This window comes from Festucalex cinctus, chromosome 16 (assembly GCF_051991245.1).
Source record: "Festucalex cinctus isolate MCC-2025b chromosome 16, RoL_Fcin_1.0, whole genome shotgun sequence".
In the NCBI taxonomy this organism is placed as follows: Eukaryota; Metazoa; Chordata; class Actinopteri; order Syngnathiformes; family Syngnathidae; genus Festucalex; species Festucalex cinctus.
Genome location: NC_135426.1, coordinates 14,550,862 through 14,564,460, shown reverse-complemented (window position 1 = coordinate 14,564,460; position 13,599 = coordinate 14,550,862). Strand labels below are relative to the sequence as shown.

Here is a 13,599-nt window from a genome sequence, read left to right as displayed (position 1 = left end):
CTTGTTGTGAAAACGTAAAAAATCAGTTTCCACCACTTGATAAAATTCAAATAAGAATGGTTTCTGGAGACTGCAGCAAACCCTTTGTGTGTGTGTGTGCGCCATCAGAGGCAGTTTGGAAGGCAAGCGAGAGCAGAAAAGCTACAAAGCCCTATTGGAGGACCCCATGCTGCGCTTCTCCGGCCTCTACCAAGATCACTGTTCAGACCTCTACGTCACCTGCCAAGTGTTCGCCGAAGGGAAGCCTCTTGCCCTGCCAGTCCGCACTTCTTACAAGGCCTTCAGCACACGTTGGAAGTAAGTCCCGAGACGTGCCCGATGGCATTCGTTTGCTCTCCAAATATGATCCTGTACTCGCTTGCAGTTGGAACGAGTGGCTGCGGTTGCCGGTCAAGTACCCAGACCTGCCCCAAAGCGCCCAGGTGGCACTCACTGTTTGGGACATCTATGGGCCCGGTCGAGCTGTCCCAGTCGGGGGTACTACGGTCACTCTGTTTGGCAAATACGGGTGAGTTTTCGATGCGTTTTTAAGTGTCAATCAGATAACACACACGCAAAACATTATTCATCATTTACTTTTCTCTATTTATCCTGGTTATGTAAAATAATGTCTCTCCGCAGAATGTTCAGACAAGGAATGCACGACCTGAAAGTTTGGCCCGGCGTGGAGGGCGACGGCGCTGAGGCCACAGTTACGCCGGGACGCACCAGCAGCAGTCTGACCGAGGACCAGATGGGCAGACTCGCCAAGGTATTTTGTTTAGTAAGATTAAAGCGTAGGTTCCTGACTGGGTTTCACTCTAAAGCGCCATGTTGTTCTAGGGCCCCGACCTGGAGGTACTTGGTGATGTGAGTACGACTGGGGCAGTTAGTCATGTGTACGTGAGAATGCAATCAGGGTTGATGAATGTGCACAATCCTGGACTGGAATCTATTAGTCGGCGCGCATGGGCCTCACATATGAGAAAATACAACTTTCTGAGGAGGAAAATATCCTGGAGTTTGGAAGCTGGGCTGTTGATGTAATACGAGTATAATGCTCTGGAAAATACATTTTGATTTTTTTGTTTTGTTTGTTTTTTCGTAGAATAAAGTGCATTCTCGCTGAGTCGCTGACGTGCACTGCTTGCACTAACAACCTGTCTACAAACTTTGGGAGCTAGTTTCCTCAAGCAGTCAATAATACCAACTTTTCTGACTCCCTCTAGCGACTATTTTTCCCCCAAAAAGCATCACTGACGTTATTTCCATGAACATGAACTGAATTATTTTCAAAATGTTTTACGTATGACATTAAAGGAGCCTATGAAAGATCGACTGACATTGATATTCTTTTTGTGAAAGTCAGTACAAGTAACACTGTGGAACCCCCCCCTCCAAATTTCCACAACAGTTTCACATCTTGCTTGTTATTAGCAGGTTTTCTGCAGGTCATTAAAAAAAAAAAAAAGCATTAATTTGATTTTGCTCAAATTAAGGTCTTACATAGCATTAAATACAATGTCCAGACTAGAGGCATTAAAAATTTAAATGCAATTGATACAATGCAATTGCTCTGCATTTGGGGGAAAAAAAAAATACTTCCTGTTCCTGTCACCAACGTCCAACAGGAAACACTAATGCCACCTAGTGGCAGAATTATTTTCTTGTTATTTAGACTTTGTTAACAAAAAAGGTCAAAGCAACCTCTCAATGGGTCATTTTTCCACACTTTTTGTCTACATTCTCATTCGCTGTCGCCCCCGTCACTCACCAGGCCAGGTCCCGCCTTTCAAAGCGATGAACAATTAAAAATCACAGATATAACAGTAGACTGAGGATGGCAACCTCAAATGGTGAATAATAGTAGTTGCAACTCGCATGCATGTTACTGTTTAATAATGCAAAATCAATTTATGTTGCATTATCGATGGGATAATCAATTAATTGATTCTAAAAATATTTAGTACCTGCCACTCTGAGTAAAATTATCTTAACTATAGGTGTAGTTAATATAAATAAACTTGTTTAAAGAGAAGTTTTTTTTTGTTTTTTTTTTCTGTTCATTTGCAGATAATTTTTCTACAGCTATATATGTTATGTTCCTCATTTGATTACTTGTTTTCCTTGTTTTTTTGTTTGTTTTTTTAAGCCCGGTTTTTGCAGTGTATGTGCTTACTAACAAATAATCACAACCAAGGAATTATTATGGCCAAGATTGCTAAATGTGTAGTTGCCACACGGCATCACCGTCCGCATCCAGCACTCAGTCGCCTCTTTTCTCCCACGCAGCTGACCAAGGCCCATCGGCAGGGCCACATGGTCAAGGTGGACTGGCTGGACCGCTTGACCTTCAGGGAGATTGAGATGATCAACGAGGTGAGTTTTGTGGACAGCTTCACTCAGGAACATCACGTTTGGTTGCCACGTCTTGTACGTGAGATCCACTTATGTTTTTTTGTGTGTGTTTTTGGCAGAGCGAGAAGCGCAGCTCCAATTTCATGTACCTAATGGTGGAGTTTCCCCGAGTGAAAGCAAATGACAAAGAATACAGCATTGTCTACTATGAAAAGGTGATCTCACTTTTTTTTATGAACATTCAATGAACACCAGCACAGATTTTAATACTGTGACGACTAAAGTTAGAGCAGAGAATTAAGCGTCTTAACGCATTTTCCCCCCACTCACGCGTCACTTCATTAGCGAGCCGCTAATTCTCACTTAATCAAGATCTGTGTATGTGGCGCAGGCTGCAAATGCACCTACAAAAACAAACAATTTATTGCGGAACCACCCAGTGTGAAAATATGCAATATAGACTCCATAGGAAAAAATAAAAAATAAAATAGGTGACCCCTCCTACTCATTCAAACTTATGAAAGCACATGTCTAAACAGGTTCTAGATGTATCTGAACACAAAAAAAGTATAAAATGTATAGAAAATACTACACATAAAAATAATCCATGCAGCTATACTGTATTTGTGCGATTTCATATGTGATTATTTTTTCAAGGTCTAAGCAATAATGAACCTGTATTGAAATAAACAATATCAAATTATTATGCAGAAATATTTTGGTCTTTTATGTTAAGACGCAATTTTCTATGCCATGGAATGAGAAACCTGTTTCCAATATTTTGACTTAGATTCTATATTGGCTTTTTACAGACTTGTAATCAATATGTATGTTTTTGATATTTATATTAATGGAAAAAGCCGTAAAAACATTCGCTGATCAGGGATGTAATGATAGCCAAACGTCACGATACGATATTATCACGATACGATAATTATCACAATATTTTATTATTATTACAGTTATGTTGTTAATGCGCGCACACATTGAGTTCCTCCATATACTGATTTGCTTCACAGACATATTATGTTCCCCTTCATCTGACAAGTAGTGTAGATTTTAAACATAAAAGGGCCAAAACATCCCTAACGAAAATTGCACTAAAAAACTAGCCACCAGAGGGTGCTAGAACTGCACAAATGCAAATCAACCTGACTTTTTTTTTTTTTTTAAACAGATGTGCTGCTTTTAAATATTGTGAACATGACGACGACGATATTGTGGCAGTTTTGTTATCACGATATTGCACTTATCGTTACATCCCTATCGCTGATTGCAATATGCAATATAGCAGATAAAATGAAAAGATTAAAATGTTTGCATGTTGCGTTGTGTTGTTATGCAGTTGTGGGACCTAGCTAAACTAAAGTTTAGCTATTTGCTGAAAAACTCATATTAGCATTATTTTTTCTGCTCTTTCTGAAATTCTCGCCAAAAGCCAAGGCCAAAGCCCTTACTTAGTAGATTGGTGCCAAGTATCTGTTTTTTTTTCTCACTGGGGGATTATTGGGCATGAACAAGCAAATAAAAAGTACATTTTCCGTTGTACAAGTAGGTCCTGAGGATGATGAATGGTCATTATTATTATTATGTTTTATTTCAGGATGGAGATGATGCAGCACCCATACTCGCCAGCTGTGAAATTGTCAAAGTTCCTGACCCACAGATGGGGATGGTGAGCGCACACGCACCCACACGAAAGGAAAGGAGTAGTCTATTATAATTGTGCTTTCCACCGTAGGAGAACCTGGTGGAAAGCAAGCATCACAAACTGGCCCGTAGCCTCCGCAGCGGGCCATCCGATCACGACCTGAAGCCAAACGCTGCCACGCGAGACCAGCTCAACGTAAGTTAAAGTGATACTTCACTTATTTAGCCCATTATAGCAATAAAAAGTTAATATTTTATCTATAATTAATTTGAATTAATTATTTTTCCCGTTATAATTAGTAACTTTAAAAACACAATTTGCAACTTGCTGTCAACTGAAAATAACATCACAAGGGCGCAGGTAACCAATCACAGCTCGGCTTGTGAATGTCACATGACCAAACCAAGAAAACAGGTGAGCTGTGATTGGTTACTTGAGCCCTTGTGATGTCATTTTCAGTCGACGGCAAGTTGCAAAATGTGTTTTTAAAGGTACTAGTTGTACGTGAAAAATAATGAAAGTATCAAATTAATTCTAGACAAAATATTAATGTTTGACTGCCAAAAATGGCTAAATAAGTGAAGTATTCCTTTAAATTATCAAGCCGCGATCTTTTCAAAATTTCAAACAAATGAAGTCAAGACAATAAAACTAGCTTGATAAATTGATGGGTCCTCTCAACATTAGCTTTGTGCCAACTTCTGATATGTTTGACGTAATTTATTTTTTATTTTTTTGAGAAATACTAATGGACTTCTTCCCATGGCGATGAACAGCTGAATGTCGGTCAAAGAACAAATAATAATCGTTAAAAAATCTATATATACACATATTGTCATGTTTACATCCACAGATCATCGTGAGCTACCCTCCAACCAAGCAGCTGAGCTCGGAAGAGCAGGACCTGGTGTGGAAGTTCCGATACTACCTCACCACTCAGGAAAAGGTCAGTTCCGCCCTCACGCTTTCGTCCCGGCGTGCCTTCTTTCCCGTCACGGTTCTTCATCCGCTTCTGTCACAGGCGCTGACCAAGTTCCTCAAGTGCGTCAACTGGGATCTGCCCCAGGAGGCCAAGCAGGCCCTGGAGCTGCTGGGCAAATGGAGGCCCATGGATGTGGAGGACTCCCTGGAGCTGCTGTCCTCGCAGTTCACCAACCCGACGGTGCGACGCTACGCTGTCGCGCGGCTGCAGCAGGCGGACGACGAGGTGGCGAGCAAACGACAGTCCTGTCCCTTCTCGCTGACTTCGGAAATAATTCTTTCATCTGGAAATTGCAATTTGTCTTCCACTCTCTGTAGGACCTGCTCATGTATCTTCTCCAGCTGGTGCAGGCGCTCAAGTATGAGAATTTTAGTGACATCCAAGGAGGCCTGGAGCCAGGCAGCAAGAGAGACAGTCAGGGACTTTCAGATGACTCCGCACTAGACAGGTGAGCGCCGTTTCATGTTGTGATGCATTTTTGCGGATAGTCTGGCTGGGAATCAGCGGTTGGTTTCAATTCAACTCTGACTGCTGCCTGGGTGTTGACTTTACAGACTTTGCATTTGCACCTCCTTTTTACACTGCGTTTATTGTTCGTGCAGCTCCCAGATCCTGTCGGCCACATCTGGAGGCCTCACCTCAACGCAGAAAGGCAAAGAAGGAGCAGACGGCGAGAATCTTGAGGTCAGAGGTTTTTCAGAATCAATTAACTCATTCACTCTCAGCCATTTTCACAGAAGCAAACCCGTTTGCTCCCAGCTGTTTTACTGGATTTTGACTGCTTTTGCAAGGCCCACAGAATATTGTGTTCTATTGCTCTAAAAACATGGAACCTATCAAAAGAAATATTAAAGTCTCTTCTTTCATCAGGAAAAAAAAAGAAGGTATATTTCTATTAGGGATGAGCCAAAAAATCGATTCATAAAAGAATCGAGATTCTCATTTATGAATCGGATCGAATCAATATTAATATCCAAAAATCCATTTTATTTAAATTAGAAATGAAGATTGTTGGTGCGCAAACTTGGATGTTTCTCTTCTCCAACACAGCTGAAGCTCATCAGCAAGCTCCGCTTAAGCCTGATCACGATCCTGTTGATTGGAACAGGTGTGTTGGAGCAGGGAAACATCCAAAACCTGCAGTACACCGGCCCTCCAGGACCGAGCTTGGACACCCATGAGTTGCTGCCTACGCAAAATTTATTTCGGAATTTAATATTAGTGGAGTTTTTATCAGGTACTTAACATTTAAGAATAAGTGATGTCATAATTAATCGATGTCGGATTGAAATGAAGTGAATCGAGTTGGAAAAGAACTCTTGTGAATTGAAATCAAATCGATTGAGGAAATTAGAATCGGTACCCAGCCCTAGCTGAACATATTTGTGTCTTATCTGCAGCAAGACCTGTGCACGTTCCTTATCTCCCGTGCTTGCAAGAATTCCACGCTGGCCAACTACTTGTACTGGTACGTGCGTGTCCCGATGTGTGCGTGCCCCATCTCTACTCAATGTTTTGTTTTTGTTTGTTTTTTTACATACTTGTCACTCCTCTTCAGGTATGTTATCGTGGAGTGCGAGGACCAGGATACACAGCAGAGGGACCCCAAGACCCACGAGATGTACCTTAATGTCATGAGGAGGTTCAGCCAAGCTTTGCTGAAGGTCCGCCAAAGCACCTTCTCACCCGCACCGTCCTTCCTTTGGCTTCACGCCGTTTCTCGTCCGCAGGGCGACAAAAGTGTGAGGGTGATGCGCTCGCTTCTGGCCACCCAGCAGACTTTCGTGGACCGCCTGGTGCAGTTGATGAAGGCTGTGCAGAGGGAGAGCGGCAATCGCAAGAAGAAGGTGTGGGCATTTCAAAACAAACACAATAGTTTTTGACATATCATCGTGGTTATCTGATTGTATGTTAGCTAAAGCTAGCTTTTAAACAACCTCACGATACGATACGTACCACGATACAGGGGTCATGATGCAATACGTATGTATCCCAATACATCATCTTCAAGGCAATATATCTCGATATTTGAAATTAATTTACTTGCAATTTATTATAACAGTCATATGTATACCTAAATTATATGTTTATGATGCTGGATGGCAAAAATGTTTTGGTTAGCAGCTCTTCTGGTTTACCAACAAACGGCATGCCTGGTCTAAATGTGTACGCACTGCAGAGCGAGAAGCAGCTTTAACAGACACATCGGAAAAATTTATGAATAGGCATGAGCCGATATGAGCAAAAATATCAATATCATTAGAATTACAGCTCTAAAATATGCTTATTTGAAATACTTGGGGAAATATAAAGCATTTTTTTTCACGTAACACATTTCATTTTTAAACGAAATATAGGAAAATTGGTACATTAAGAAACATGTACCATGTTAAGTTTATAAGTAAAAAATTTTTTTGGATATTCTTCTGTTCTAATATTTCTTAGCAAGACAGTGTCCAGTCACTGGTGAGCTATTTGTAAAACAGACTACACACGTGCACTTTTTTTTTTTTTTTTTTAACTAAGTACAATGCAAACTAAGGCACTTGTTTCTCACTCAGCGGCTCCCTCACCCTCCTCCTGCACGTGCATTAATTGAAGGCAATTAACTTCAAAGACGCTGCTGGATTTTTTTTTAATGTCTCCTCTGCTCCCACTTCTCCTGAGCAACTTCAATTCGCAAGCAACACATAAATTTAACGAACAATATCGATTCTGATACCTGCGTATCGATACGTGTATTGTAATGAGACTCGCAACGATATATTGTTGTTAGTGATGTAACGATATCCAAAGATCACGATACGATAATTATCACGATATTGTGGGGAGGATGGCGATCCAAAAAAAAGTCACAGTATTGTTAAAAAATAAAACCTCATACCAAAAAAAAAAAAAACACCACAATGTCGTGCTATTGTACAATACAGCAATGAAAAATGATAAAAAAATATTATAAATATCTATAAAAATATATAAATATATGTATTGTGGCACTTACTCCACATATTGACTCGCTTCACATCATATTACGTTCCCCGCTATATAAATAAAGATGACTTGACTTGACTTCATCTGACCATTAGCTTGGATTTGAAACGTAGAGGGGCCAAAACATGCCTTGTGAAAATTAAACTGCACTTAAAAAAAAATAAAAAATAAAAAATAGCCACCAGAGTGTGCTAAAACTAGACAAATGGAACTCAACCTGACTTGTTTTTTTAACAGTTCTGCTGCTTTTAATATCGTGACGTGGTGACGACGATATATTGTGGGAGATTTAATATTGTGATATCACGATATTGCCGGTATCGTTACATCCCTAATTGTCGTATCGTGTTTTTTTTTTAGCACACCCCTATTTAAATACACTTGTACACTAGTTCTGTTTGTTTTGTTTGAAATTAACCTTTAGCAGATAGTTGCAATTGCTGAATATTTTTAACGTTATCTGCTAAACTGTTGCTTAATGTGAAGTTGAATCACCTGCCAAGCATATAAAGTGACACACCTCAACTGTGTGTGTTCAGACTGAACGGCTGCAGGCGCTTCTGGCCGACAACGAGAAGGTGTATCTCTCGGAAATTGAGCCCATCCCGCTCCCGCTGGAGCCTCAGATCCGAATCCGAGGCATCGTCCCGGAGACGGCGACGCTCTTCAAGGTCCCTCAGAGCTCTTGCTCGGGCATCTTTTTGTTGTTGTTGTTGTTTCCGTTTCCCATGCCTACGAACATACACAGCTCACTCGTGTGTCCCCAACTCTGACATAAGAGTGCGCTGATGCCCGCCAAGCTGATCTTCAAAACGGAGGCCGCCACCACCTATCCAGTCATCTTCAAACACGGCGACGACCTCAGACAGGATCAGCTCATCCTCCAGATTATCTCACTCATGGATAAAGTACGCTTTCACATGTTGGGTCGTTTTTACGTGTTAGGTGATAATTTATTGGGGGGGGGGGGGGGTTGGGGGGGGGATTTGGGTTTTATTTTTTAGGTTTTTATCTTGGCAGATGACATCTTTAACCTTCAAGAACTTCTATTGGCAGCACCTAAAAAGGCATTTAAAGTCATGAACTCATTTGATCCCAAAAACGTATGAAAACATTCTATTTTAAATATTGCAGTGGTCCCAAAAACATGACCTTTTTTTATATGTTTTTTTAATGTTTTTTTTTTATGCTTGAGCATACTGAAGGCTTTAATGCAGCCTCATAACTGAAGAGAATGCTGGAAGCAATGGTAGTTATTACTAAAGCGGACAGCAGGTGGCAGCAGAGTATAAGAGATCAACCAGGGCCATGTTGCAAAAAGCTCTTTCCCCCACTTTTTTAAACAGATTTGTGAATGATGGTGAAACTTAGTTATATTCTAATGCTAATTGCTGCAAAACGCAAATAGATACAAACATATATTTTTTTTCCCTGATAAAAGAAGAGACTCTGTTTGTTTTGAGGAGGTTCCATGATTTTATAGCAATAGAACACAATATTTTGTGGGCCTTGCAAAAATCAGTCAAAGTCCAGTAAAACAGCCGGGAGCAAATAGGATTGCTTCACTGAAAATGGCTGCTGGGAGTGAATAAGTTAAATGGATTTTGCGAAAATTCAGGCTTTAAATGGCAAGCAATAATTTTATATATATTTGTGGAGACTGGGGGCTAGTTTTAATTTAAAATAAACATGGGCAGGAGTCCACAAGTTCCTTCAATTTGCAATTAATTTGAAAAGCAAAATGTACAGTTTGTGTCACCAACATCCAACATGGAACACTAATGCCACCTAGTGGCAGAGAAGTTACCTCAAAATAAATCTGACTCAATTTTTTTACACTCTTCATCTGTATATCTTTTTAGCTTCAAATAATTGTATAACTTACTATATCAATGCATTAAGTTTCAACCATACTTGTATTGGGTAAACATAATTGTCAACTTTTATGTTAATTAACAAGAGCATGAAAAACTTTAAAATCAGCAATTAATTTAAAATTAGTTGCCAGGTAACTGTAGACTTCGTAATTAATTATGATTAAAATTTTTAATCAACTGACAGCCATATATGCTGTCAGGTCATGGGCATTATTTATTAAATTGCATTAAACTTGGCATTAAAAAAAGCATTAAATTAGATTTGCTCATACCTGCACACACACGCACACATTACATCCTTTTATGTATGCTTAGTGCACACAGGTATATCAAAACAATATAATAAATACTATTTAGAATTATAAATATCATTACTGATGTATTCTTCAGTGCTGTGTTAATATTTAATGTTCTATATACATATTTTTTAAGTTGTTAAGGAAGGAGAACCTGGACCTGAAGTTGACGCCCTACAAAGTGTTAGCCACCAGCACCAAGCACGGTAACTATGACAACATAGGATAATGGGGGTGGCTCAGCAATGGCTTATGTTGTTTTTGTTTTGTTTTTGTTTTTCAGGTTTCATGCAGTTTGTCCAGTCTGTTCCGGTTGCCGAAGTGCTTGCAACTGAAGGCAACATTCAGGTCAGGGCCCCTCACATTCAAGCAATCATCGAACAACCCGCCACATGTTGTTGTTGTTGTTGTTGTTGTGTGGAATCCTCACAACTCCAATTTTCAGGAAATGGCGTTGAGTTACTCAACACGTACATATTACTGTTAGCTGAAAAACATGTTCAATCATTAATTTAACATGCTAAAAAATCTGTATTTATTACACTCACGTTGATCCCCCGACTAGATAAAAAGCCTTTAACTCTTTTACTACCAAACATTATCCAAAAAAACAACCCTGACAGTGCCATTCTTTAGTAATCACCATTTGAAAATTGGTCATTTGAATGACATAAGGGAAAATAGAAAAAACAGAGAAAACAAGCTTTTTGTGAAAAGATACATTTTCTGCATAACAGTGACTTTGACACTAATATTTTTTGTTTAGTGACGCTCTGTCAATTACATTTGTGACAAACGCTTTGATCATTCACGTCATCCTCGAAAACGTTCTATTTCATCAGATTTGTAGCGTTTCATTGTAATTGAAAAGAGGTACAATGCTGCCATCTGCTGGCCATTGTTAGTGGGTGTTTTTGATTCCACAAGTCCAATGACAAGGCAGCGCTGCACAAGACGTTGCACTGCCCATTGAGCGAGAGAGAAAAAAAAAAAAAAAAAGTAGTAAACGTCAACGTTTATGGCGGCATTCATTAGGATTTTAGCCTACGTCATTAAACGTTTTTGCCGGTCAAAAAGTCAATATCTCACAACGCAATCTACTGTGATTACATCATCTTCCCAAACTCTTTCCCACAAGTCTTCGAGTCATGAGTAAAGCTGTGAAGGACATTAAATTGTTCTGCTGGCATAGATGGCTGAACATTCTGAACATTATTAGTTGTGAAATTGAACCATTTTAAAGTGGATGTGATTCACTTCTGTGGTTTAGAGCTTCTTCAGGAAGCATGCGCCGAGTGAAAAGGGGCCGTACGGTATCAGCTCCGAAGTGATGGACACCTACGTGAAGAGCTGCGGTGAGTGTATTCAGGACCAGTCTTTAGGGGATAGTGGGCCTCAATGCTTGTTCTGATGTATTTCAGCCGGTTATTGTGTCATCACATACATCCTGGGCGTAGGAGACCGTCATCTGGACAATCTGCTCCTGACCAAGACCGGTACAGCAAAGAGAGTCCTCGGCACCCTTAAGTGTTTTTTTTTTTTTTTAAATAAATAATCTATCATTTTCCGCCACCAGGGAAACTCTTCCATATCGACTTTGGGTACATCCTGGGCCGTGATCCCAAACCGCTTCCGCCACCTATGAAGCTGAGCAAGGAGATGGTGGAGGGCATGGGGGGCATGCAGAGCGAGCAGTACCAGGAGTTCCGGAAGCAGTGCTACACCGCCTTCCTGCACCTGCGCAGGTACTCCAACCTGATCCTCAATCTCTTCTCCCTCATGGTGGACGCCAATATTCCCGACATCGCCCTGGAGCCGGACAAGACGGTCAAGAAAGTGCAGGACAAGTTCCGTCTGGATCTGTCAGACGAGGAGGCCGTGCATTACATGCAGAGTCTGATCGACGAGAGCGTGGGCGCCCTGTTCGCCGCTGTGGTCGAACAGATACACAAATTTGCTCAAGTAAGTGACGCTCGATGGTAGGGCTGGGTATCGATTTAGATTTCCAAAATCGATTCAGAAGGGCCCGATTCGATTCGTTATTTGAAAGAAAAACACTCCCGAAATTGATGCTAATTTCCCGTTAGCATTTGCTAACTTCCTGTTAGCGCTAGGCTTGCGATGTTTTAAAAACAAAGCGTGTTTTGTAGTTAAATACACAGTGGATGTAATTCTTAACGTTGTGTATTTAGTGTTAGAGTTAACTCCAACTGCGGTATCATTAACCAGCTTAAAGGACGCTTCGGGACAACAACCAGAATAACATACGCTACACACTTGATAGTTGCTAATGCTACGCAAGCAAAATTGTGCATTCAGGGTACTTTCACAGTGTCGGAAACTTCGGCTTTCTTCTAAAATGTTTTAAGGGGAAAATAATCGGCCATTTAGCTCAATTGGCCGATTGTTTTGGCCGATGTTTAAAGGCCAATAATCGGACAATTATAATCGGCGGCTGATTAATTGGTCTGGCCCTATTTGGCACATTAATTTACGGGCGGGAGGCAAACTATTAAAAGTATCGATTCATGGTTTTCTGAATTTATATTGGGCTATGAAAAGGAATATCGATTCGATATCGACATTTTAGACCAGCCCTACTCAATGGTGTCTCAGTAGGGTTGAAGTCGGGATGATGGCCTACGCACAAATTTTTGCTTAAATCGTGCATGTAAACGTTTGACGCTCAAATCTATGATTCATCAGTATGTTCTTTAATTTTTTTCTTTGACGATAAATATAGAATGCATACTCAGAAATACTGCAATGATGTTGTTTTCGAAGAAAAAAAATTATAGTCTTGAATCTTAACACTTAATTTACAATGCAACATACTGTATGAGCATGAATGCCACCACTTTCACCATTGCTCTTTTCACATACTGTATGCTAGAGAATTATTTTCTTAAAGCCCATATTTCACTGTGTGGCGAACATTTGCAAGGGTCGCAATATTGTTTTTTTCCGTCAGGGTTCGTTTGCAAAGACATTCACAACAGTTAACACTGTTGGCCAATGTTGAACAAACCATGACGAGAAATCAGCTTTTGCTACCTTAGCAAACGACGGTTCGCCCCTAAGTGGGGTATGAGCTTAACAGTCATTTTTTAACAGTACAATGATTTTCTTGAATCGTTCATTCTGATCATTCCCCTGCCTAGAATGACATTTGTTTCCCCCTGCATGTGTTCAGTATTGGCGTAGATGAACTGTTGGACGTAGCCGAACTCGGCGAACCTGAAGTGAAAGAAACTACTGGAGGAAAAAATGCCAAGAATGGACTGCAAGAACTGGCTGATGACACACGTCTTTTTTTTCTTTTCTTTTTTTAAATCTCTTAAATTTTATGTAGCGTACTAATGAATTAAATATATAACCCAACATCATTTCAGTCTGTAATCATGCTGTTTATTTATTGAGGTTCGGCCAGGTATGCATTGCAAATGAGAATCTGTTCTCAATTGC

General features: G+C 40.3%; 1 protein-coding gene across 6 annotated transcripts in view; it reads left to right on the top strand.

The window, feature by feature from the left end:
- Positions 1-13,520, top strand: part of pik3c3 (phosphatidylinositol 3-kinase, catalytic subunit type 3) — a 42,152-nt gene extending 28,632 nt beyond the window's left edge. For 5 of the 6 annotated variants that reach the window (XM_077498706.1, XM_077498703.1, XM_077498704.1 and 2 more), the window contains 23 exons: positions 109-297; positions 365-508; positions 622-751; positions 823-849; positions 2,272-2,358; positions 2,457-2,552; positions 3,941-4,012; positions 4,079-4,183; positions 4,842-4,934; positions 5,010-5,195; positions 5,288-5,418; positions 5,573-5,654; positions 6,371-6,438; positions 6,529-6,634; positions 6,701-6,817; positions 8,501-8,632; positions 8,741-8,869; positions 10,271-10,340; positions 10,418-10,482; positions 11,405-11,489; positions 11,556-11,630; positions 11,711-12,096; positions 13,328-13,520. In XM_077498706.1, coding sequence (XP_077354832.1) covers positions 167-297; positions 365-508; positions 622-751; positions 823-849; positions 2,272-2,358; positions 2,457-2,552; positions 3,941-4,012; positions 4,079-4,183; positions 4,842-4,934; positions 5,010-5,195; positions 5,288-5,418; positions 5,573-5,654; positions 6,371-6,438; positions 6,529-6,634; positions 6,701-6,817; positions 8,501-8,632; positions 8,741-8,869; positions 10,271-10,340; positions 10,418-10,482; positions 11,405-11,489; positions 11,556-11,630; positions 11,711-12,096; positions 13,328-13,342 — 2,532 coding nt within the window. In that variant the 5' untranslated portion in view covers positions 109-166 and the 3' untranslated portion in view covers positions 13,343-13,520. The remainder of the gene's footprint in view (positions 1-108; positions 298-364; positions 509-621; positions 752-822; positions 850-2,271; positions 2,359-2,456; positions 2,553-3,940; positions 4,013-4,078; positions 4,184-4,841; positions 4,935-5,009; positions 5,196-5,287; positions 5,419-5,572; positions 5,655-6,370; positions 6,439-6,528; positions 6,635-6,700; positions 6,818-8,500; positions 8,633-8,740; positions 8,870-10,270; positions 10,341-10,417; positions 10,483-11,404; positions 11,490-11,555; positions 11,631-11,710; positions 12,097-13,327) is intronic. The other variant, XM_077498702.1, reaches the window with a different exon arrangement.
- The last annotated feature ends 79 nt before the right edge of the window (positions 13,521-13,599 follow it).